The 25,483-nt window shown below is 41.8% G+C and overlaps 1 protein-coding gene across 1 annotated transcript in view; it reads left to right on the top strand.

The window, feature by feature from the left end:
* Nucleotides 1-25,483, top strand: part of AGBL1 (AGBL carboxypeptidase 1) — a 280,171-nt gene that overhangs the window by 47,084 nt on the left and 207,604 nt on the right. Inside the window, exons 8-16 of the mRNA XM_076348666.1 lie at nucleotides 136-301; nucleotides 1,296-1,369; nucleotides 4,070-4,186; nucleotides 5,178-5,779; nucleotides 7,782-7,865; nucleotides 8,942-9,028; nucleotides 9,398-9,546; nucleotides 12,852-12,939; nucleotides 22,367-22,511. Of these exons, the coding sequence (XP_076204781.1) occupies nucleotides 136-301; nucleotides 1,296-1,369; nucleotides 4,070-4,186; nucleotides 5,178-5,779; nucleotides 7,782-7,865; nucleotides 8,942-9,028; nucleotides 9,398-9,546; nucleotides 12,852-12,939; nucleotides 22,367-22,511 (1,512 nt within the window). The remainder of the gene's footprint in view (nucleotides 1-135; nucleotides 302-1,295; nucleotides 1,370-4,069; nucleotides 4,187-5,177; nucleotides 5,780-7,781; nucleotides 7,866-8,941; nucleotides 9,029-9,397; nucleotides 9,547-12,851; nucleotides 12,940-22,366; nucleotides 22,512-25,483) is intronic.

Raw genomic sequence — 25,483 nt, 5'->3', positions numbered from 1 at the left:
GGGAAAAAAAAAAAGCCATAAATATAAAGACTTCATATTCCAACCAGAAGAGTGTTTCTGCTCTGGGGGATTGTGTGTAATAGGCAGGACAACTGTAAGAGACAATTCTTAACATTGTTCTCCTTTGGTTCCTAGGACTGTTTATCTTGCAAAAATCTGGATCCTATCATAACCACTGTGACTCAGATTCTGAGAAAGTGCTACCCCAAGGAGTCTCTGCCTGTGGTGACAGTAAGAAATTCTTCTTTCTTCCCTCTTCCTGGGAATGCCAAGGCTGAACCTCCATGTGAGGGATCTGAAGGTAAGTGGCTGAAGGGTGAGTTCAGTAGGAAGAAAAGGAGCATGACATGAGAATTAAATGTGGGATCTGGGGAAGGGAGTGTTGGCAGTGCAGTCCTGAGGTTTACAGTTAAAATTAATCTGATGGCCTACAGTGTCACTCAGTAGAGATGAAGATACTCCCAGGTCGTCTTGAAGCTTGGAGATTCTGGTTGGGGAATAAATGAGAGAAGATTAAAAGGAGCAAGGAAAAGGAGGGGGGTGGGAGGGGAAATCCTTCTATTATCCAAAAAATAATGGAACAGAGTGGGCATGGCAGAGGCTGGAGATGCCGTCGCCCCACAATAACAACAGAGGGAGAGACAATTGTGCCTGTGCATGACTGTTTGTGGGGGGAACACTGCCCTGCAGCTTTTTCAGTAAAGAATTGCAGGAAGTATTATCCTTTTTCCTTTCTAAAATAAAAGCAGATAGCAGTCACGCTGCATGAGTAAAAGACGTGAGCACTTGCTGAAAAGCAGAACTTAAGCACAGGCAGGATAGCTATTCCACAGAAAAGGAGAAACGACAGACTCCTTGATACACACAAGCAATTTCTCTGTTGCTTTCAGTTTTGTATGGAAAATGCTCAAATACCATAATAATGATACCAGTAAAACACCCTAATCTAATAATATATATTAAAAGCATCCTGTAACATCATTGCAGCCAAGCAGAAAATCTCTGTATTGCTTTGTGATACGAGTTGGATCCATATCATGGTGACATTTTGTCATGGTTTTGAAAGGCAGTGCTCGAGTCCAAGAGAACAGAGCTTTAAAAAGTGGGAGATTTAGTGCCAAATTCATTTATACTAGATTAACAAATGGGATCTGCTTTGATCAAGGTTGTGGTGGGTTGTAGTTTGAAGGTGTGTGTGTGGCACACATAGAAGAGACTGCACATATTTCTGTGGAGGGCCTGAGAGGGATATTAGGATGAACACCTTTTCCTCTACTTCTTTTCTACTTCTGCAGCTGACTATGAAAGTGATGGAGAAGAAGAGGCTGAAAAAGACCTGGATAATGAGGATGTGGAGAGTAAGGAGGAAGTAGGTATATGAGCCATAGTTTCCTTAATCATCCACGTACTGGAAAGTAAAACTTTTCATTGTCCGTTTTGACATCCTGATAAGCTGTCTAACCAGAGAACATAGATATGCGTGTGGTCCCACATGAATACACTACATGAATAGTAGAAGGATACTCGGAAAAAGAGAAAGCACTGACTTCCATTGAAGAGAACCCCCTGCATTTATCTTAATTGCCATGCTTGTCATCCAGGATGGTGCAGGTTTGGTGACTTCTCTGTTCCTGCAGAGAGACTGACCAGTGACTGTTAGAATCACGTGCGCAGTCAGGGATAAATGATGGATCTTTGATTCCTCTAGGTGTAGACCAGAAATGGCACTTAGTAGGGGAAAATTGAATTATCACCTAGGAAAGACTAACCCTCTTTTTCTTCCCATATCAGAGCATAGTTGGGCTGTGCACCTACCCTAAGAAAAAGGTTAGTTCTTCTAAGCCACAGCTGAGGCATTTGAACCTATATTCCTTCTTTATTTGCTGCAGCATCACAGACAAATAATACAATGAATTATTCAATACTTTTCTGACTTCTCCTTTTGCACTCTCCCTGTCATGACCTAACTGGCAAAAAAACCCCCATACCAGCTGAGGATGAGAGTGTAAACTTTTTTGTTGTGAAAATACATACAAGCACATACACAGATGTGAAGCAGTGAATATTGCTAATAAGTCTTATCCACACAAAGTGGTTTGGGAAGGCAAATTAAAGAAATGAAGTTGCAAATACAGTCTAATCAGATATGATTGAGACTTCTGTAAGGGCGTTTTCATTACTTGCCCTGTCTTTTTCTCCTCAAGTATTAAAATGATGACACCGAACGAAAAAAGGAAGTTAATCCCCCCCCCCCCCATTACTCAGTGTCCTAACTTGCCCCTGTCTGGCTGTTTTTATCTGAATATTAGAGCTCATCAAGATGCTCATTAGGAATAAGGTTCATAGTGAAATTATCTCCTCCTTTAGTTATTCAGAAACAGATCCTATATGCCTCTGAAGTATTTCATTATTCATAAGGATTTATCAAGTAGATTTTTTTTTTTTTTTTTTTTGCCTAAGAGCTTGCTCTGAATGAGTTTTAAGTACTGTTTGTCTGGTGTGCTAGTCATATATCTCCCATGACAAATCTTTCTAAAGGGAAAGCAAGCAGGGAATGGATAATGAACTTTCAGTTTACCTTTTTTGTATGAGATTATTTGCACAATGTTTCCTGCTATTGATGTGATTTATAAACATTTTCACAGCTACATAACTCAAATCCATGCATACTAGTAATACCAATCAAACTGAAACTTGGCTCTACGCTTCCATCAGTAACTGTTCAGGCAGTTCTATGAAAATCAAAATCATCCCATCAACTATCTATCCTTCTCAACCCAAACCTTCAGCAAGTTTGAAGCTGCTTATGCATCGTTATGCTGTTAGTGGCAAATCCTTTTAAACTGACCTCATACTCTGTGCAGCTCTTCGTTGCCTTTTCAACTAGGCCCACACAACAGTTCACTCTGCTTTGCAATACAAGTATGGCTCAGGGTTTGAAATGCCATGGACACTTTTGCATTCAGGCAATTTTTTTTTTTCTTTTGATAACAGCTTCAGAAATGAGTCTATTTATCAGGAGCGAATCACTTCTTTGCTGGGATTTGGTGGGGCATGCTTACTAATGACATATTGAATTATTTGAATAATGCTGTAATGTAATGCCCAGTCACCAATGCCATGTCTCCATCCTTCCCTCTTGCCCCATTTTTTCCTGGCTTCTTATGCAATGACTGCATGCTTGACACAGTTTGGTTTTGGTTCTCATATCTGATATGGAGGAGGTTGCATAGTTGCCTTTGACTGTGAAAGTTTCAGATATGGTTCTTATCCCTGATTCGCTGATGGTTGAGATCTAAAAAGCTTTTTTTCATATAAAAATATCAAGAAAGTTGGATAGTATAGAAGATGGATTGGGCAAGAGTTTCACAGATTTTTATAAACAGGATTGAGAGATAAAAATAAAATATAAGCAATTGGTGCCTGCAAGTTCAATGATACAGGCGTGGGCCTTTCAGTTTGATTGTTAGGCATGCAGAGAAACCATGTGGTTGTCTAAATCAAAGGTAAAAGTGTCAAGCTTTCTAATTTTGCTGGTGGCCTGTGAGGACAATTTTGGCTTTGATATACTTGGAGAATTTTCTTGCTAAATATACATTTATTTGATTATTGTTTCTTTGAATCAGAATGTTGCCAATTACGTCTTGAGGACCTGTACCTCCTGGTTTATGCAACATAAGCAAGGGAATGAATGATATGCTCAGAAATAACTAGCAGTTGTTGGTGTCTCTTATTTTGAAACCTCCTGAGCTGACGTGCATATAAAAAGGTTCAAGTTTCAGTCCTAATGCTTTTTTGAAACCATCTTTTCATGGTATCTCTACTTAAGTACTCAAATACCAAAACATCAAGTTCTCCTTTTTCACAATGTAGTCTTTCCTCTTGTGCCTCTATTTTCTATTCCATAAAATTACTTTAACAGCCTTCATGAGTATGGGAAGAACAGTTATAGGACTTATTAGATGAGTATGATGTCATTAGAAATCAAGGGTATTATGCAGAACATTACTTTACAGTCATCTTCTGGGGCAAGTTTAATATACATGCTTTCCTAATTCTGCTTTTGTAGGATTATGACTTGGAGACAGATGTGAACAAACTGAGGTCAAGGCCAACGCTTGACCGGCCAGAGGAAGAGCTTGGACAATATGAAGCGATGTGTCCAGAACTTTCCCATAATTTTCAGGTACTATCATAGTGCAGCTTCCTTTATTTGTGAATATTCAAGAGTTTAAGAAATACTTGAAAGGGAGTACTGACAAGAGATAACTAGACAAGGCTATTGCAAAAGGAAACCTAGATGTCTTATAGGACTGGAAAAAGAAAGATTAAGATTTTTGCTATAGTTTATTGGTGTGAATCAAGAGTGATAGAAAGGGAGTGATGTTGTTTGGTACACATTTGGCTGGGTAAGGATTAACTAAGCACTACTGAATCAATTGCCACATGAGAAATCTGTCAGATAATAATTTGTATCCTTGCTGGCAATTTCAATGGCAATATCAAGATCAGAATGAGATGTGGAAAATAAATACTGTCAACTAGTGTCTTGAAGGAAGTGATGGAGAAGATTGCACTGCCACTGAGTGAAATGCACAGTTCAAATCATTGTTCTATTGCAGTTTGGGAGAAGAAATGGAGTATTGCACTCATTACAAATCTTGGAATTTAGGAGAGCTGAAACAGGTGATTCAAATATGAATCTAGAAAGGACCACTGGCTTAATGTATCTCCTGTAGACACAATGCTGTGACACTTATTATGACCATAACTAACAACATGGGATTAATTTATACACTTGCATGAAGGCAGGGGTGGAGTTTTGCATGACAGATTGGCCTCCTTTACCCTGCTGTAACACTTACATTCTAAAAAAATGCCTTGCGAATTATCTTCCCTAATTTGTTAGAACAATCAGCTTTGGTTGGAGATGACTCACCCAGATGACTCAGTCTGATCCTTTTAGTTTCTGAGGACTGCTGTTGAAACAGCTTTGTGGAGAAAGAAATTCTGGCAGGTGGTCCATGGGCTGATTTTACTCTGGCTGTCTCATTGGATGAGTACAGTTTTGGGAGATTTGTAAATATTTTCTCTTTCTTCCTTGAAAGGTTTCCTCTGGAAGGAGGCACAATCTGTCTTTAGTTTCTTTTAATTTCTTCTGCTTTTTAAATTTAAAGGAGCTTGAATCAGAATCTGAGGAAGACAAGAGCTTGGAGGACAGGACTGAGAATCTTTGCTCTACTCCCTCTCATTTCATTCCAAGTGCTACTTCTGTGAAACATCCAAACTACAGACGGAGAAACCAAAGTGTCACAGAGATGGGACCAGATCCAGAGGAAAAGGATTTCAAAGTCCCACTGCAGAGCTGGACAAAGAAGGAGAAATGCAGATGGGATCCGACTGATGAAAAGAGAGATATTGTAGAAGCAGTCCAAGATGCAGACTCTTGTGAAGAGGAAGACCCAACCAGGAGTCACATGCTTACTTTGCGCCCTCTCCCAAAAGAGGCTGCTTGGTACAAAAAAATGTTTTACCCTGAATGTGAGGCCTCAATCAATCCTAGTCCTGGAGGGAGGCTGGAGAGCTCAGACACAGTGAGAAATCTTCTGGAGAAACACCAAGGGGATATCCCATTCCAGAGCCCTCGCTTCTACGTAGCTAGGGCCAAATGTGTCAAGTCCATACCAGACTACAAGGACTTGGCATTCCCTGATTTCTGGGGTCACCAGCCACCTCCTTACAGCAAGCCCATGTTGGAGCGCAAGCATGGGGTTCAAAGGTGATTGTGCTTTAACGTAACTACCTCACTGAGAGCTCTCAGGCTCAAAACCGGTTTAAGTATGTTCTGACTATCACATCTCTGAATGTTTTAGGAAGTTATAGAATGAATTTTGGGCTATCCAGTGACTTGTTGCAAGGAGACAGGCCAAACAGCAGGATGATTTTATTTAGGTTTTGCTCCTGAGGAAAGGAAAATGATATCTAATTGGATTATGAACAGTTAGATTAGGAATCTAGCAGGCTTATTTCCTATCTCTGACATGAACTTTCTGTGTGTCAGTGGATGAATTGTGAACTGTCTGTGAGTTGCTTTCTTTGTTTCATAGCTGAAGGTGGTAGTGGCAACCTTGGAGTGAGATTTTTATGGCTTCTGTGAATCCATAAGGACTCCTCTATCTCATATTCCAAATTGTTATTACTTAAACTAGTTATTGATAAATGTATCCATGTGCCTATGTATGTGATGGGACCCTAAACTGGTGAAAGCTCTGACATAGATTTATTAGTGGCTTTTTCCTTAAAGTAAGCAGATCAAAACCCAGAATGAGCCGTGAATCTGTGACCTCATTAGAACACAAATGAAAGCAAGATCATTTTAGAGATGGAGAAGACTCTGTGTCCTTTTGGGATACGTTTTTGCCCTTCAGTCTTGCTCTTAATCCAGCCACCTTTAGTGTGTTCAACAATGGGTCCCATCTGACTTTTTAAGGAAAAATCCTTTCTGTCCTCAGAGCTGTGTGTCTGTGTCAGGTTGTTCTTGGGAATCTCCCTGTCTACCCTTCTGCTGCTGTGTCCCTTCTCATTGTGCCTCTTGCTCTCTGCCTGCTCCATGGGGACCTCCAGAAGCTTCTCTTCCTTCCCTAGCATGTGCATTTGCTTCTGGGAAGTCTCTCGGGAGCTAGAGAGCATCGGCGGGGACAAGGTAAGTAAGCTGCTTTCCCTCCCTGCTGCCCGGCCTGCTAGGAGAAGACAGTATATATGGTATGCAACACGCAGAAAAAAAAAGAAACAGATCTCCCCTATGGCACACTGCTAGAGGCTGCTGGTTTTTTCATGTTAATTCAGGTGTTCAGATGAGGGGAAAGCTGTGTTTTGAAGCTGTGCTGGGAGAGGAAGCTCTTCTTATAACTATCACTTTGTTCCATGTGTGGCTGTGTGCAATGACTTTACATTTCTTTTTAGTGGCATAGGGAATTATTAGCAGATAACAAAAAGGCTGGATTCTGTGCTAAACTCTAAAGCTGATCAACACTAATTAAATGGCATTTGTGACGACCACTGATTTCTGAGCTCTAGAAAGGTGATGATTCTTTCTGCAGCAAATATAAAAGCTAAAAAACTTATTTAAAGGCAAAATCGCTCTACCATCTTCTCCTTGCACTGTTGCTCTAAAAGATTTGCTTTTATGACTATAATAACATGTGTAACCATACAGCTAAAATGGGAATAATCATATCGTGCTTCAGGGCATAACGTGATTGCTGCAAAGGTCAGGAAGAAAATCTGGTGTTCCACATTTGATCATCTTCAGGGATCAGAGAACTTCAACTTAATAACGAGTAGAAATTAGCTTGATTTAGAGTCAAGATTCACTATGAGACAGACTAGTAGGTTTATAAGTTATGGCAGATATTTCCTCACGGGGCAAGGCTGGCCATTTGGGAGATTGACATTGACTGGGAAGAATTGGGGATAAATCAAACTTGACAGAATACTGTACAGAATAAAAATTTTACAGAATCAGTCATTTAACCCAAAGGGCAACTTGTTGTAATGGGAATGGAGCAGGAGCTTTCTCATGGTTTAAAAAACCAAAAAAAACCCAACAACAAAAAAATCCAAATTAAGTTCACCTGGAATTAGCACCTGGAAGTCTTCTTTCTTACCAGTTCTTCAAAGGAATTTCCTAAACCTTTTCATATTTCTTCTACAAGATTACCCTATACCAGGATTTCTCACAGTGTCATTACAATTTACCTTTTGTTTTGGTTTTTTCCTAGGGACAAAGTACTAGATGATGTTCGCCGCTTAATCCAGCCAAGTGATGTGATAGGCAGAACTGTTTTTGATTTAGATGAGCCCAGGTGGGTACCTCAAACTACTGTAACCAGGGGCACTGTCAGTGCTGGGTTAGGTAGTGAGCTCGGTTTTCTTGTTCAGCTCTGACAAAGGTACAGAAGAAATAACCTAGGAGGTAAAGGCCCAACAGGAGAAGTACACAGGAGGAACAGATTCCTAGTATGTGGCTCTGGGAAAAGGATTTATTGTGGAAGTCACTGGAGCAAGAGAGCCTCAAAACTTTTTAGATAGAACAAGAAAATCTATACATCAAAGGGGCTGTGTGGGGACCCTGAATGTGTGCATTGCATGTAGTGATTTGGAACAGAAGCACGCAGGCTGATGCTGGGAATTGTACCTATCTCTGAATCCAGATGCAGTCTCTCCGCACCCTGAAGCAATGTTTCCCATTGGGAGTGAACTTGAGTGTCTGTATGGCTAGTGTCACAGGCTGTAGCTGTACCCTGAAAGGTGTGGCACTTATAAAGGGCTTCTGAAAACAAACATCCAGCCTTGTGAATTGTTTTAATTGTTTTAAATGCTCAACGATGGCCAGAAATTGTGGTCCTTGAGAAGGACCTGCACAGGGCAGTTGAGAGGGTCCCAAATATGAAGAAATTGCATTCAGAGGAAGGATGAGTGACTTGGAGAATATTGTTTAGAGGGAAAAAAAGAGTGAAGGACAGTTTGAGGTAGGAGAGTGTTGTGAAGTTGTTCAAGATTAATTTAAGGGTTTCTAACTTTAGGAGAAGGTAACTATATAGATGAGGGAAGAGTAAATGTATAGTAATTGTATAGAGCTGCCTTGTGCAATTAATAAATTAATGGTAGTAACTCAGTGGGGAAAGTTATTGGAATAAAAAAGTAAATATGAACTGGGACAAAAAGGGAGTATGGGGAAAGGAAAAGGTGAGATTTAGAAACACTAAGCAAAAGTAGAGAAGGATGCTGGATTGGATAGGCAGATTATGGATTTGCTCACCTCTTGCTACTTCTCAGGGTCTTGCTTATAAAAACCCCTATATTAGCGTACAAAAGGTGCTGGGAAAGACTTGTCTTTGAAGCAACCTGCTATAGGTATCCTTGCTTTGATTTACTGCAGTCACTCAAGCCCAGGTGCTCCAGGCTGTCTGACATTCTTCTCCAAGTTTGAATCAGGAAACCTTCGCAAAGCCATCCAAGTGCGTGAGTAAGTATGCCTGCAGCGGCTGTGTCCCAACCAGCCTTTCCGCTGTGACCACAGCGTGAAATGCTGGAGTTCTCCTGGGTTCAGAAAGGGTTGGCCAGGGAAGCAGGTTTTATGACTCGAGTTTGACGCCTGCCAACACCTAGATCTCATGAAAGTAACAGCAGTGAGAAAGCAGAGCTCAAAAAGTTTTGACATGACTAACAGTGTGTGAGTATTTAATGGTGTGTTTGGGCACCGCTAGTTTGATGGTGTTCTTTGACTCTCATAGGATATTAATGAATTTGATGGTATAGCCTGCTGTCCTTGGCAGGTTCAGTGGCAGACTGGCGGGGTGTTCATGGCCACCATTTTTTTCGTCTTCCTTGACAGGTTTGAGTATGACTTAATTACGAATGCAGATGTCAACAGCAACCAACATCACCAGTGGTTCTACTTTGAAGTCCGTGACATGAAATCAGCAGTTCCCTATCGCTTCAACATTATCAACTGTGAGAAGTTCAATAGCCAATTTAACTACGGTATGAGTCTTTGGGGAATTGGGATAGTCTCCTGTTCACAAGAATACCTTTTAATGCTCTAAAGGTTTTGAACTTTCCATGTCTATAAGGGAGACTGTAAGTTTAATCTTATCTGCCCTGAAATCCACTGAAAGTTACTTTAGATTTGTCAAAGGACCCTTCTCTATCCTCAGGAGGACTGAGGAGTAAGCTGAATATTGAGACCTCGGAGAGGATTTGTGGGGAAAAAATGTCATTGTTCTGTATTTAGAGACCAGAACTGAGGAAGAATGGCATTGGGGTCGGGAGAGGGGGGAAAAAGACAATCTGTTGGAATTGAATGAGCAGCATAAAATTGGAAAATGCTTCTAAGATTTAAATAAATGTAGGTAATCCTCAAACAAATATTCATGATTCTTTGCGCTTATCCAGAAAGACATCTCTGCCTTTAGACCTGCTGAGACTTCTGCTGATATTAATGATAAAAAAATTTCTGTTCCTGGCTGTCTTTAAGCTCCTGTTATAGTCTGTGGTTCAGGAGGAAGTGGCATTGGTCAGAAATAGGCAGGGCAAATCCCAGCTTTCAATGTCCATTTTAGAAGAGAAATTATTTCTTCTGCATGGAGACTGTGGGTTGAATTCTTAGCTGGCATACGCTGTTTTTTTATTTGTTTCCATGGAGCTGTGTTAATTTACACCAGCTCAAGACCTGACTCAGAATGTTTAATAAACCCCTAATATCAGACTTTGCATTCCTCTGAAGCCCTGTGGATACAGCCTTCGACATCACCAGGAGAACTCTCTCAGGATCAATGTACCTAAAACAAATAACACTAGGAGCTGGAATGACTTGTCACTTGTACTTGTGAAACTGGCTGGATGAGTGGCATAATGAATTATAATGCATTTGCTCTTTAACCCTAAGAGCTGGAGTTCGAGTATTCATATAGATCCCAAATGAAAATGATTTTTTTTGTCATCTTATTCTGCTTCCCTGAATTACCAAACAATTCAGTATTGGTGTGTCTGGTAGCAGCCTGAAAATGAAGTATGTTTAGGTCCTACTGTAAACCCCGATACAACCTCTGATACAGCCACCAGTAGCTTCATAGCTAGAGATTCTGGCTATTATTGGTAGAAGGTTGCTTGTATCTGCTAGTTTGGCTGTTGTCAGGATTTATAATCTCATTTTGTGAACCTGAAACTGTACATGACTCATATGTTCAAGCGTGCAATGAAAAATATATTTGGAAGAAAAAATGTGAAAATACCTTCCAGTGTAAGGAGGGAGGCTAAGCCATGGCTTGCTTTTGTATGGCTTGTCCATGGGATTGGCTGTTAAAGCAATCCTTCTGTGGGTTACTTCTGCTGCTCTGAGAGGGCAGTGAAGCTCTAGCCTACCTGGCTTGGCTGAGCGAGGCTCACTACCCCTTCCAGCACATGCATAATATTAACACAGACCGTTGGTAAGAGATGCTGCTTATTTGCTACGTTCCCTCTGCACTTTCCTGGGCTAATGCCCATGCCATAAAACTAAAAGCTTCCAGCTGTGATGTAGTGTCAAAGTGCCATGGGTGGCAATACTTTACAGCTCCTAGTTACTCATCTGTTTTGATTTTTCACTTCCCTTTTGCTCTAGGTTAGATGGCACTGTGTAATTTTCAAATCAGCAAAAAGGATATTTCATGAAATAGTTGTGACCAGGAGCAGAGCAAGTCAGGAGGTGCAGCCTCCACCTCTCTCCTTCACCCTTTTCCACCAACTTACTCTACCATGGGAAATAATGAGATTTAGTCAGAAACCTGATTTGTGTGTTTTCTACAACTGAATGTTTCCATAGGGAAAGTGGAAAGGAAAAACTGATTTTTTTTTTAATTAAAATGAGATGGCAGACCAGTATCAACCATTGCTCAGAGGCAGTTTGGGGGGTGTGTGTCCTTTGGACTCACAGAGAAGGGCAGGAGCTGGAATTTGGGATGTTGAGAGCACTGCAGACCATGAGCCTCACATCCCTTTTCCGATGAACTGGGCTTCTGGGCAGGCCTGTGTCTCTCAACCCACTGTGGCCCATGTCCTGGAACCAAACACAGAATTGCTTCTTGTACGTGGCTCACGGCACTGGTTTAGGAAACAGCAATATAGAGGTTACTCCTTGCTGTAGGCTAGTTAGTGCTACGACAGCCAAAGGTGAGCTGGAAAGGCACTTCTGCCGGTACACTTGCCAGCTCTTAAAACGCTGGAGAGTTTAACCGAGAAACCCAAAGGAAGAAGGGAAACTGAATAGCTGCTCATGGAAATATGTTATCAGTATTAATGATTTTCAAGCATCGCCTCCTCCCAGCACAAGAACAGCCAAAAGAAGGCTCAGGGGGCAACTTATCAACATGCATAAATACTCAAAGGGTGTTTTTTCCCTTTCTTAAATACACTTTCACAAAAGTGCCGCCAGCATCGTTGCTGGGCTCAGCTGTGGCTGTGCTGGGTCTGCTGGAGCTGGCTGGCACCACCCCAGGGCAGAGGCCACCCCTGCAGCCCCCAGCTGCCAGCACCTTGCCAGGGACACCCCCTGCAGAGACCTTCACTGGTGAGGGCAGGATGGTCACTGCACCTGTAAAAAAGCAGGCAGGTGTGTAGAGCAAAAGAATTTGATACAAAAACTGCCTGCAGATGGGCTGGCTTCATGGAGCTGTGAGTAATGTATATGCAGCTCGGATCAGAGAAAGCCTCATACCTCGGGGCATGGAATGGTAATATTTTGGAGGTCAGGAAGAAGTCATCTTCTGCTATAATACAGTACAAAGATGGATGCTATTGTTATCAGCATTTATGACATAGGTATTATTTAGGTCTAATGGCAAGTTTAAAACCTTCTAGTTTTGCTTGCTACTTTCTGAAGGTACGGTACTGGATGCACTGCAGATCTCTAATGCTGTGGTAGGATTAAGGATGCAATAATGGTGCAGCCAAGCATAAAATATTGAACTAAACAAATTACTGATCTTGTTGATACCTCAATTCCTATTCTTTTCTTTCCCTTCCTCTGTTTGTAAACAGAGCAGCTTGAAGTCCTCCTTTGCAAAGGCCAGTCAGATAATTTATTTTCTAAAGAACTCCATTCAGCTCACTTCTGGAGGTGCTTTTTGTACAGACATGGCTATATCAGAACAAAGCATGGGGCTTTGGGAAATGTATTTACTTTGCATAAACTTATCTGCAGAGAGAGCACAGGCGAAATAACGATGCTTCTTGGTTAGTCTTTTTCTCCCCATCCCTGTCTTTTCCAGCCAGGGAAGTCATGTCACTTGAAACCATCTTGTTTTATGTAGGCATGCAGCCGGTCATGTATTCAGTGAAGGAAGCTCTCCAGGGCAGGCCTCACTGGCTTCGGACAGGCCATGATATCTGCTACTACAAGTAAGTGCATTTTTGGTGAATAATTTGTGGCTTCCTTTCCCCTCTGTTCGCCTCCTGTTAACAGCATTGATGTTGTTAACCTTTGACCACCAGTGCCACCTGTTTCAAATGTCTCTAAATGGGTGCTAGTTCAATGTGTTATGTGCTTCCAGCTTCAGGAAACAGCCACAAGTGAGATCTCTGTATTAGATGCCTGGGGAGAAACAGGGCATGTGCAGAATTCAATTCCGAGGAGGAAGGAGGAGGAAAGGGAATGGAGGGTGCTCAAACCTTGCTGATGCAGCCAGGAATACAAGGAAGCTTAACCCACAAAGGTAGTGTAGTTGGTTTTTTCCCCCTGTCCAAGAAGAAATGAGCTGGATGGAATAATTGTTTTTCTTTTGCATACACTGACTTTTCTGAGAAACGTAGGAGCTGAGGAGCTAAAGAAGGGTTAGCATATACATAGGGGGTGTGTGTGTATGCATATATATACGCACACTATGTACTCCTCTACATATAGGTAGAAATAGCCATATACAAATACACATTTATTTATTGGTTTGTAAATCTATCTCTATACCTTAGTATCTTCACCAGCTTCCCTTCTCTGCAAAGCTGGAACTCAAATCCTAGAAGGCAAACTTCTCTGTGGACCACACTTATTGGCACCATGGCACTGTTTATAGACCTTGTCCTGATAGCAGAAACAGTAGGGATTAACCTTACCCACTGTCGTACAGAAACTTTTTTATCTTTCTACTGGGGCCAGGCAACAGTGGTGTAAAGAAGTTCTGACAAGCTCAGGGCTGATATTTATGCAAGTTCCCTGTTTCAGGCTGTTTCTTCAGTGTGTCAGCACCTCAGAAGAAAAACACTAGATCAGTCTCATCTTTAACTTATATCTGAGCTCGGGCTTGACACATGTGAGAAACATTCTGACCCAGGTATCTCATTTTCATGCAGAAAACTGATTTCTGATTCATTCTGGTTATTACAGTCAAACGAGACAAGTGCAGAGCTTGGGGTTTCAGTAGGTTGAATGAACCCTGCTTTACTCTCTCAAGGTTTCCAAAACGTTATCCACAACATAATTATTTTAAAGACGATGATTAAAAGGGTTTTCAGGACTAGGTGGTGTGGTTTAACCCAGCAGGTAGCTAAACACCATACAGCCATTTGCTCGCTTTCCCCCCTGCTCCCCACAGTGGGATGGGGGAGAGAATCGGGAATAAAAACAAGTAAAATTCAGGGGTTGAGATAAAGACAGTTTAATAGGACAGAAAAGGAAAATAATAATAATGATAAAAGAATATACAAAGCAAGTGATGCACAATGCAGTTGCTCACCACCTGCCAGCCGATGCCCAGCCAGTTCCCGAGCAGCGGTCACCACCCCCTGGCCAACTGCCCCCAGTTTATGTACTGAGCATGATGCCATATGGTATGGAACAGCCCTTTGGCCGGTTTGGGTCAGCTGTCCTGGCTGTGCCCCCTCCCAGCTTCTCGCTGGCAGGGCAGGAGAAGCTGAAAAGTCCTTGACTAGTGTAAGCACTACTTAGCAGCAACTAAAACATCGGTGTCTTATCAACATTATTCTCATCCTAAATCCAAAACACAGCACTGTACCAGCTACTAGGAAGAAAATTAACTCTATCCCAGCCGAAACCAGGACACTAGGACAACTGGTATGTTTTGGATTATAAAAATCTGTGCAGAGTTGAAGGCTGGGGGACAGAATAGAACAAGTAGGAAAATTACAGGTGTGAGCAAATGCATTTGGTTGGGTGGGATGTCTGGGAATGATGCAGCCTGGGGTAGTGCAAGCAGGCAGAGGAGCCCTGCACTGGAAAAAAAAAGGTCATATGTTGAGAATGAACTGGTAGAGCATTATGGGTGAAGTTCGCATACTTCGTAACCAAATACTGCAGCATTTGGTGTTAATTAACTATTTTATCCTGGCCTTACCTGTCACGATGTGAAAGCTGAGGCTGGGAATGCCTGAGTAACAAGTTTTCCCACTTTTTTTTTTTCTTCTAATTATTTTTTCCATCATGATTCCTATTCACCAGTTTGCATCACCAAAACGCCTCGGTGTCTCAGGACTCTATGGGTACTGCATTAGGTACTCTATAAACAAATTGAAAGTCTGGTCCTTGCCCCTAATACCTTGCAGTGGAAGCACAGGGCTTGGGCTACCCAATGACTGTAGATGGGCAGGGAAATACAAAAAACCAAAAGGTGTTAACACAATTAACAATAATGATAATCGTCTGGCATGGTAAGTAGTGCTCTCAGGACAGAGCTGAACTTTTCTGATGTTCCCAATGGTACTCCTTTCTTCATGAACTCATGTGATGAGGCTGATTTTAGAATCTGATGTGAAATAATGGGCTTTCTCTTTGTAAGAAATTCTATTTGTGTTGTAGCTCACAACTTTGCTGTTAGGTTCAGAGGTGGCTATGTTCACAGGTGGATTTGATGAGACCATAAACCCAGACAATGACAGTGGGCTGCCTTCCAGAAGTAGCAGAGCCTCAAACTTGTGTCGATACAAAAAAATTCCAAGTCATCCTAAATATCTGTTGTAATCTTTTCTTTTTTTTTTCTTTTGGGGGTGGGGGGCTGAAGGCTCAGATTATCCTCTCTCAACCTGGCATATCCTGTCTGTAGCAATCTGAGTAGCTTTTTTGTTTTGTTCCAAGTACTCTTCACTAACCTTTGTTCACCTAACCTTTTCTACCTCAAGAGCTAACGTACTGTGGTGCGGTGGCTTCCCTTTGCATGCCTGTAACCTCTGGCTTCTGTGAGTACGGGCTTCTGGTTGGGCAAACTTCATGTGCTGATTACCATAGCAGTGGCTTCTTATGTCATTAACAAGGCAGTTATTGTGCAGTGATTAAACAGCAGCTGACTTCTGAGATTAAGCCATGATTGTACAATTAAGCTTGTAATCAGATTCTTGTTCAGAATGTGTGCGAGAATGGAGTTTTATTGATTTGTAATATTCTGTGTTTTCTAACTGTACGCTGAATTATATGTCAACGTATTCATCTAGGATAACTACTTGTTGTCGGTCTCGTTTACTGTTTATTCCAGGTTTACACATGTTTTTGTATATACAAGAATGCACATACATGCACTTTCACCTCTACTGAAACTCTAATCTTTGTTTCAGTGATTATAGAAGAGATTCCCAGTCATGAGAAGCTGTATGTGGGAGGGAATGTGAAGAAAGTACGTTTGGGGTTGCTCAAACTTTGGCTCAGAATAGGAGGAGATGGGCTTGCTATAGTGATATCATGCTGCTTGTGTTTTGGGGAAAGAACTTGCTTCGCTTCCGTTCACCCTGGTCACAGGTATCCTTGGGTGGGACTGGCACATTTTGAAGGGAACCTCATCTCATTACTTTTACCGGGAGTTATTCATAAATATGGGAGAAGAGTGATACGCTTACAAAAATAAGGAGGAACTCAAAGATGCCCTTAATTGCTTTTGCAGCAGGGCTCTTACTGAGAGCAACCTCTGAGCTGAAGGGCAGCGGGAGGAAAGGCACATTCGCAAGATGTCTGGGTGATGCACAGAGGCTGATCTTTGCTGACATTCATCTTCAGTGAAGATGGGATAGTTCACTCATAAAGACGAATGTTGTGGCACAGCTCTGACATCGCATACCTTTCCCATATGTCTCATGAGAGTTTTTATGTTACAGAGAATATTAGCGGTGCTCTTGTCAAAAGGAAGCTGAGTGACACTTCTGCTTTATTTTATTGCCTCTCTGTGAAGTGACAGGATATACCCATGATAAACAGAGTTGCAGTTACTATAAGATCATCTAATTCACTTGCTGCCTTGGCAGCTTTTATGCGCTGAATAATATTCCCTTCCAGCAAATTATTTAAGGAACAATGGCAGCATGCTGAATTGGTGACAATGTGCTTGTGCTTTTGGTTTCACGACTCATTCTGAGTATATTATCTAACCTCCACCTTTTCCAGACAATAGTCAGTTCACAGATAGTAATGAGGGTACACAGAGTGTTTTGTTCTCACATCACCACTGCAGACTTGGCTGTTTGGTGATCACAGCAGTGTCAGAACTAGGTCTTCTCTTTTTCTCTTCAGCATCTTTATAATCACATTAGATGAAATCATCATCATAGCAAAAGCAGGCCACCTCCCAGTTCTAATGATACCTACAAGAGAGGGCTGAGGCACCAGTCTCAATCTGAGAGCACCTGGCCTTTACAGTATGACTGAAGGCCTTAATAGCAAGATGGCTGTGAGAATATTCTGCTTCAACTGGGATTCTGCCTGCAATCTTGACAGTAAAGATGCTTTAACATGGATTTGGCCCTTGAAAGGGAAGTTGTTTTGCATTTTCCAGTTTCCAGTGTGGTAGACTCCAAAATAACAGCTGTGCCCCATAAATTGTTAAATACTGCTTTTTTTATGGTATGAACCAAAGTGTTACTAAAGCATATTGCACTTCGTAGCCACACTTAGAGATGTAAGAAGGTCAGGGCATGTAAAATGAGGACACCAGACTCCAGGTGGTAGAAGGATTTTGGACAAAGGGAATGCATCAGCAGATTAGAAGTGATAAATAGTTTACTTTCCATTTGGACTCTGTTTTGAAATGGCCTAGAAATCTGGGATATTGATATTTTCTCCTGCCATTTTAGTCTAAGTTGATACAATACCATATTCCATCACCTACCAGTGCTTTGTATTACACTAAATGCTGCAGACAGGAAGTCTAAAGATGAGATGACCAAGAGATGATGTTCTTGTATTTTGAATTCCTGAGATACAATCTGTCTCCTTTACTGACCTGCCTGTATCTTTGGCCAAGTGGATTCACCTGTCTGTGTCTCGGTTTCCCCATTTATAAAGGATGGAAAATTAGAGTCACTTATCTGCCACCCAAAGAATGGGAATAGATAAATGGGAAGCAAGTTTTAATTAGATAATGCTTGCAAAGGTCTTTTTAAGCTCAAAAAATTATCGTGTGGAGTAAGTGATAAGTAGTAGTATAATTATTATTAATTAACTTTCCATCACAGCTATGCTAGAAATATACTACCTGTACATTATTTCTGAAGAACAGCAAGCAAAATGGTTTAACCCTTACGAAGTGACTGAAAGGCACAGTAGATACAGCTTGCATGCTGATTAAAACCCCCACACTTTGGTCTCTTATTGTTTTTCCAATAATCAGCGTATTAGTTTCTAGAGAGCACGTGAGACTTTGTGAACATTTTTTGAAAGAGAGCACAAATAAGGTAGCGAGGACTGGATGTTGCTATGGTCTTTCTTTCCTTCCCTCTTCCTTGCTTGTTAATTTGGGCTTCATGCTGGTATGGTAGGGTGTTGTGATGAAAAAGGGGTGAGGAAGAAAAACTATCAGCCTGGTGGAGGAACAAGGAGGCAATAGAGTCATCTTGGGGTGACAGCAGGAGGAGGAGAGGGAGGCAAGGAAGAAAAATGCCTTTTCTTTTTTTAGGTTTCTTTTAAAAAGATTCAGAGCTACTGCATTGTATGATGGATTGTGAGGAGGCCAGATTATATGCAGTAGGAATACATGATCATTTACACTGCTTACACACAGGTGGCTTTTCTTTTTAATGCATGAGTGAAGAATATTGAAGCCTCAGAGTCACTTGTGAACTTCCTGTTACTACCAGATAGTTTGCTATAGATTGAAGCAGGTGTCAAGAAGTGATTCCAAAAGTCTGGAAATATCTGTTCTGGGCAGGCAGTTTGCTGGAACCGCAGAGGTGCTCAAAACAAGAACGAAACGTGCTGCTAAGCAGTTCAGTGAGAGCGCTGTGCATCGGTACCCTCAGGATCATGCGATCTGAGCAGTCAGGAGTAAGGACTATTGACTACCAGAGCAGCATCAAGGTCAGAGGTGTCTGGTGGTACAAAAATTCTGGGTTAAGTGGCATCTTAGACAGGAGAGATATTTTTGACTGCACAGTTACAGACTACAGAGGGAGAAGCTCTTACTGGAGCATTAGGCACAGGTGGGAATACTTTCCCCAGTGTGTATGTAAGATATTTAGGCAGTATCTGCCCACAAAGACCTGTTTTTTCCCACACCTCTGACTACAAATGTGAATTTGGAGGGGAGGACTAGGAAGATCTCAGCACTTATAGAATCATAGAATCATAGAATCATTGAGGTTGGAAAAGACCTCTAAGATCATCGAGTCCAACCGTCAACCCAACACCACCAGGCCCACTAAACCATGTCCCTAAGCGCCTCATCTACACGTCTTTTAAATACCTCCAGGGATGGGGACTCCACCACTTCCCTGGGCAGCCTGTTCCAATGTTTCACCACTCTTTCAGTAAAGAAATTTTTCCTTACATCCAATCTAAACCTCCCCTGCCGCAACTTGAGGCCATTTCCTCTCGTCCTATCGCTGGTTACTTCGGAGAAAAGACCAACACCCACCTCGCTACAACCTCCTTTCAGGTAGTTGTAGAGAGCGATGAGGTCTCCCCTCAGCCTCCTTTTCTCCAGGCTGAACAGTCCCAGTTCCCTCAGCCGCTCCTCATAAGACTTGTGCTCCAGACCCCTCACCAGCCTCGTTGCCCTTCTCTGGACACGCTCCAGCACCTCAACGTCCTTCTTGTAGTGAGGGGCCCAAAACTGAACACAGTATTCGAGGTGCGGCCTCACCAGGGCCGAGTACAGGGGCACAATCACTTCCCTACTCCTACTGGCCACACTATTTCTGATACAGGCCAGGATGCCATTGGCCTTCTTGGCCGCCTGGGCACACTGCCGGCTCATGTTCAGCCGGCTGTCGACCAGCACCCCCAGGTCCTTTTCTGCTGGGCAGCTTTCCAGCCACTCTTCCCCAAGCCTGTAGCGCTGCATGGGGTTGTTGTGGCCGAAGTGCAGGACCCGGCACTTGGCCTTGTTGAACCTCATACAGTTGGCCTCGGCCCATCCATCCAGCCTGTCCAGGTCCCTCTGCAGAGCCTTCCTACCCTCCAGCAGATCAACACTCCCACCCAACTTGGTGTCGTCTGCAAACTTACTGAGGGTGCACTCAATCCCCTCATCCAGATCATCAGTTCTTTATGAATAAGGTCATCTAGCCATCCAACTGACACTGAATATGATAGAGGCTATGGAGATGAGTGCTTTCCTTATGTGCTATACAAGAACTAGTTCTTAATTATCCTTCACTGTCAAAATTAACAGGAACTACATTAAATATCATTGTCCGACTTAAAAAAAAACCAAACAAACCCTCAAATCCTGGATCCACTGAAATACATATATAATAGCTAAGTAGATGTTTCTATATTGGTGGTTTCATTGCATTTTTTTCCTCTTTGTCCAATATTAAGGCAGTTTATTTGCAAAAGAAACGGGGTGAAGGGTTCAGCTGAGAATAAAATCATAGGCTTTTCAGTCTGCCACTGTGACTCAGTGTTCCTGTACTATCTATTGATCCAGCCAGTATCACTCACACCACATGTTCCTAACTATTCAATTCAGGTGAAAACCCAGCAGCAGTGTATTGTATCTTCTTTATGAAAAAGAGCTGATTATTTTGGAGAATTTGACAAGAATAATTATCTTTTCTCTCCACCCCTTTTGAATAAAAATGAACAGCAGCAAAATAAACTAGTATTGTAAATTTCAGGAGCTGAAATTGCATCTTTTGGTTGCCTCTTCTATTTTGCATTTTAATGCAACATTGATGATAACATTTGTCAAAGAAACCTCACAGTCCTTCAGAATCAGAAGGTTCAGCAACAGTATAATTGGTGCAATGTGTGGGGAAAAATATTGTATGAAATGTATTTATGGATGCGATTTGCTGTGAGGTTTCTCCCTAAAGTGCATGAATTGTCTCTTCATCTCTGCCGAAAGAAAACTTTCTTACTCAGCCTAAAGTCATTTCTTTATCAGAGTAAGTCTCCTGCAAGAGATCTGGTCCTGGGACTAGACTGGGAAGCTCACTTTAAGATTTTGTAGTTTTAATAAAGGGGTGTCAAGGGCCTGAGTGCACTAGTAGACCTTGATGACCCTGACCAGCCTCACCCAGGGCCCCCACCCTCTGCCCATGGGCCTAGGAGCTCTATTTAAGCTCTGTCTTGGTCACTCAGTCCCTGTCTGAGCTCTGTTGTAGTGAGGCTCAGCTCAGTCACTTCGGTGTCTGTGCTTTCCTGTGAACTCTGGTGATCTGGATCCTGACCCGTGGACAGACAGCTTGGCTTGATCCAGGCATGCCTCATCACCGCAAACTTGTCTGATGATCTGGATGTGTGGTTGAACCCATCTGCCCCTGCTAGCCTAGGCATGACCTGCTCAGGTACTGTGGGAGGGGACCCTGGCTGGCAAGACCCCTGCTCTGCTGGCTTCCATATTAAGCTTGGCTTCCATATCAAGCTCAGCTCCCCATATTTTAGGGAGCAACTGGTCCTCGCTGCTCCCTGACAGGGAGAGGCTCAAGTCTTTGAAAAGGAGGGATCCAAAAGAGAGGATTTTTTGGGTAGCTTGAAACCTGCAAATCTGTATGAGGTCGCTTCTCCTCTGTGTGCAGTCTCTACCTAAACCCACTCTCCTCCTCTTTCTACTCAGGAAAGAGCCTTTGATATTTTAAATATTTTTATGTATGTCCTATTTTTTTTTTTTTAATTCCTGGAATATCACTTTTCTTCCTGTGGTGGAACTGAATGGTTGGTTTGGTAGGGTATTCATATTTTCTAAATCTCCAGGCTTTCACAGAATATTTTCACATGGCATTGTTCAGGGCTGTGAATAGGTACCTGCATCTCTGAGCAAGATAATTTGGATGTCAGAAGCAATGCAGCAGTGTTAGCTGAATGCATTAGTTTAAATATGTCTGGACTGTGCTATATGAACTACTATTAGCTGACTTCTTGTTTGCACCTTCACAAAATGAAACAAACTTATTTTCCTATGAGAGTGCTCCCATCCATCAGCAGCACGTGACTAGCTGCGACTGGCTGTGCCCAGTACTGCCACACACGGTTCTGCCTCTTAACTCCCTGCTGGTCTTTGTGTACTGCATGAATCCCAAGACACTCCTGAATCCGGTGTACCACCTTGGTCAGAGGTACTTACCATCGTGATCCTGTTGGCATCTCTGTCTAGTGGAGCCATGGTTTCTCTAACCTTCCTTCTTTCATACAGCCTGTAGGTATGCTGCTGTGTTACTGGGTGTTGTTTGCACTTATATTTTTGTTTCTGTTCATTGCTGGGATTGGATTGATTGTACTTGTATGGGGCTTTCCCAGTCTTGGTACAATGACTGGTTGAGTTTGGAGCCCATTTACAGCATGAGATGAAAATTCATTCCAAGTAGGTGCTTCTCTGAATGCTTAGTTCTTTCACGGCTGCTCCAAATATGCATCTGGAAGTGATAACCATCTATTCCCCTCTTTCTTTTTAACCAGAAACCACTACCACTGCAGTACAGCTGCAGGAGGAGGCATCAGAGGAAAATGCTACTACACGCTCACCTTCAGCATCAAGTTCCCTCACAAAGATGATGTCTGCTATCTGGCCTACCATTACCCCTACACTTATTCCACGATGATGGTAATACCGATATGTCCACCTAGATAAGTTAATAGGCCTGACAGTTTGGAGCTGCCTTGGGTACGAGATTTTGAGATAGCGTAGAGAAATTTCTGTAGGGGATAAGCTGAGGTACACCCATTAGTGCTTATACCAGTCAGAAGCTAACGCAAACCAAAGATGTCTCCATCTGCTTGGGGTGAGAAGCAGGGGGCTAAAGATAATGACAAGTCAGAAGTGCAAGCTGCCTGTTCCTTCTCCTGACAGAAGGTAACAGCTCAGCTTTCAGAGCTGCACCGAGCAACACCACAGTGCTGGACCTCATGTGAATGCCTTTGTCAGCTGTTTCCTCTGTGCCAGGTGGAGTGTCAGTAGGCATTTGTGACACCCCCACCAGTGCTGTCAGTACAGAAACTAATAGAATACAAGTCTAAGGCGTAAATTGTATTATTGAGTTGTACCAAGTTTGCTTCCCGGTGAAGGATTTGTTTTCTACAGTCTTTTCTGGCCAGGGGTGGATGGTAAGGGAATTTCCCAGAAAATACATCCATTGTGCTTTCTCTATGATTGATGTGGGAGAGCCCAAGGTCTGAAAGGAAGGTAGGATAAAAGAAAGGAAATGAATGGTTCTGGGAGTAGCTTTGCTTTGTTGTTAAAGATGAAAGATGTTACTGAAAAAGAAGACACACAGTTCCAGTCGATCAGTTCCCCTTCCTTGTCCCCCCAGTTTCCATTGTCAGCACTTTTTCTGGGCAATAAATGTTGGTGTGGGTTGATGAAGTTTGGGCTCGCTTTTTTTTTTTACAGTGGTATCAGTTTGCCATTACCAGATATGGAAAACTGTGCTTTCCAGGGAGACAGTGTCCTCTCCCACTTACTAGCCGTGCTCCCCGGCATGCCAATATAGTTAGGCTTAAATTAATTCCCACTCAAACAACAGTCTCTTGTCAACTGTTTTGCATCCCATTATAGATGTTTAAAGAAACTGCTTCCAATATCTGAGAGAGGGCCAGTCAAGCCTTCACAGTCCAAAATATGCCTGCCAGCTCACTTCTCATTAGGCTTATGGGTACCAGTTACTCCTCAAAATCGATGAGGAAGAGTATGCTCCACTAGTGGGGTTTGACCTATAGCCTTGAAATACTACAGACTGCAGGGGAAAAGACAAATGCAATACTGAAGAATTGGGTGGACTTATTCACCGCCACACTTTATTACTGAAATGCAGTGCTTCATCATTATTTTACTGTTATTGATTTCTATCTTCTGCTGGCATAAAAGCAAGAAGGACTTAAAGAGTTTGTATGCTCTGGGAATCCCTGAATATCTCACCTGCTCCTGAATGAATAGAATAGGGATGAAAAAGAGGTTATTCCTAGACTTGCAGGGCCAAGTCTTGAAGTAATTCACTGCCTCTTCAAATAAAATGCTTATTGAAGTTAAAGGGAATTTTGCCCCAGGAAAAGTTTAAATGAACTCGGGCTCAGTAAGGACCATAAAGTTTGGTAAATGGGAATTATGGATGGGAAAGATTGATAGATTGTCATGTCCAGCTCTTTAGCCAAAGGAAAACTGTTGCCTCTAATAATTCTAAAAGGCTTCTTTGCTTGGACTAATTTAAAATGTCGAGTGATGCAATTTACACATTTCCATGTTACTTTAATTTCCACAGTAAATAAACTAAATCAGGTTTGTGCACCAGTAGATTTCATTTTAAAGCATTTGTCCACTGGTGAAGTATGTTGGTTTTACATATCGGTAATAAATTAAAAATTATTACGAACCCAAGGGCTCAATTAAATACATAGTGCTTTGGGGAAGAAGATAAACTTGTATATGGAGTTAGCAATTTGAAAATGTTTTTAAATATAATATATATTTAATAGTTACAGGCATATTTACAGGAATATACATTGCAGAATCCTATTTGAACTGGATGCACTCTGCAGTTCATTACTTTTTGTCCATTAGTAATTACATTTATTTTATGAGCAGTAATTTATCTATTTTTACATCACAGTGTTAATTGTTTGGATATCTAGCTGAAATCTCAGTGGCAGCTATACCCAATTAAGTTTCACCGGGTACCGGGAAGTAAATGATTATATTGAGTTTTCTGTACCTATGTGAGATTGTTACATGCATCTAATAATTGAATTTACTTTATAGAGCAGTATGTTAATTGTTTTATGACATAGATTACTGTAAATTTCAGTTCTGTGTTTGCATTCAAATGGATACTGGGAAAGCAGTCTGAAAGATGGTGAGCTCTAAGGTTTGAGGAATAAGAATGTCTTGTTCCATCAACGTTGGTTAAAATTTAGCCCTGACTTGTAAAGACAAAAAGTTACCATGTAAGGGTTGTTCAGTGAATTGGTGTGTTTTAAAGTACTGTTAGGACAAGTGTGCATACTGTAATATACTTATTTCTACCAACTGAGAGAAAACTGGTGTTCCACAACACTTAGCAACACCCTGCGATAGGATTACTTACGCTAATCTTGCCACTTGCAATTACAGTGTAAACAGAGAACTAAACGTCATCTGGTGTGTGGGTGGCGAGTGGCTATGTGTCTAATGAGGTGGTTAGAATTTGTTCCAGAAAGTCTTTTTTTTTTTTTGAGTTGCCAATTCTTTTTCTCAAATTTCTCAAGAAGCTGTTGGACTTTAGAATTGTTTAAAACAGCCATAAACTTTGGGGGGGAGGGGGGAGAGGAAAATCTCCTCTTTTTTAAATAACTTCTTGGAAAGATGCTCTTCAAATTTCCCACTACTGATTGTACAAAATGTTGTTTCTATGTAAACTTTTTGGCTGCCTCTGGTGTGGAGTTGTTCCCGAGTTTCACTGACACGTGCTTGACAGCTAACCAGTCAGTTCTATTAGTGCTCAAAACCAATGAGTTTTCTCACGTTTCTACGCAGTCCCTATTAAAATATAAGGAGTAGGCAGTTCTCTTTTGGACTTCATGTATGCATAGAAATTCCTTTACGCT

Source organism: Aptenodytes patagonicus, chromosome 10 (assembly GCF_965638725.1).
Source record: "Aptenodytes patagonicus chromosome 10, bAptPat1.pri.cur, whole genome shotgun sequence".
NCBI classification, from domain to species: Eukaryota; Metazoa; Chordata; class Aves; order Sphenisciformes; family Spheniscidae; genus Aptenodytes; species Aptenodytes patagonicus.
Note: the sequence above shows the minus strand (reverse complement) of the source record. Positions and strands in the feature narration are given on the sequence as shown.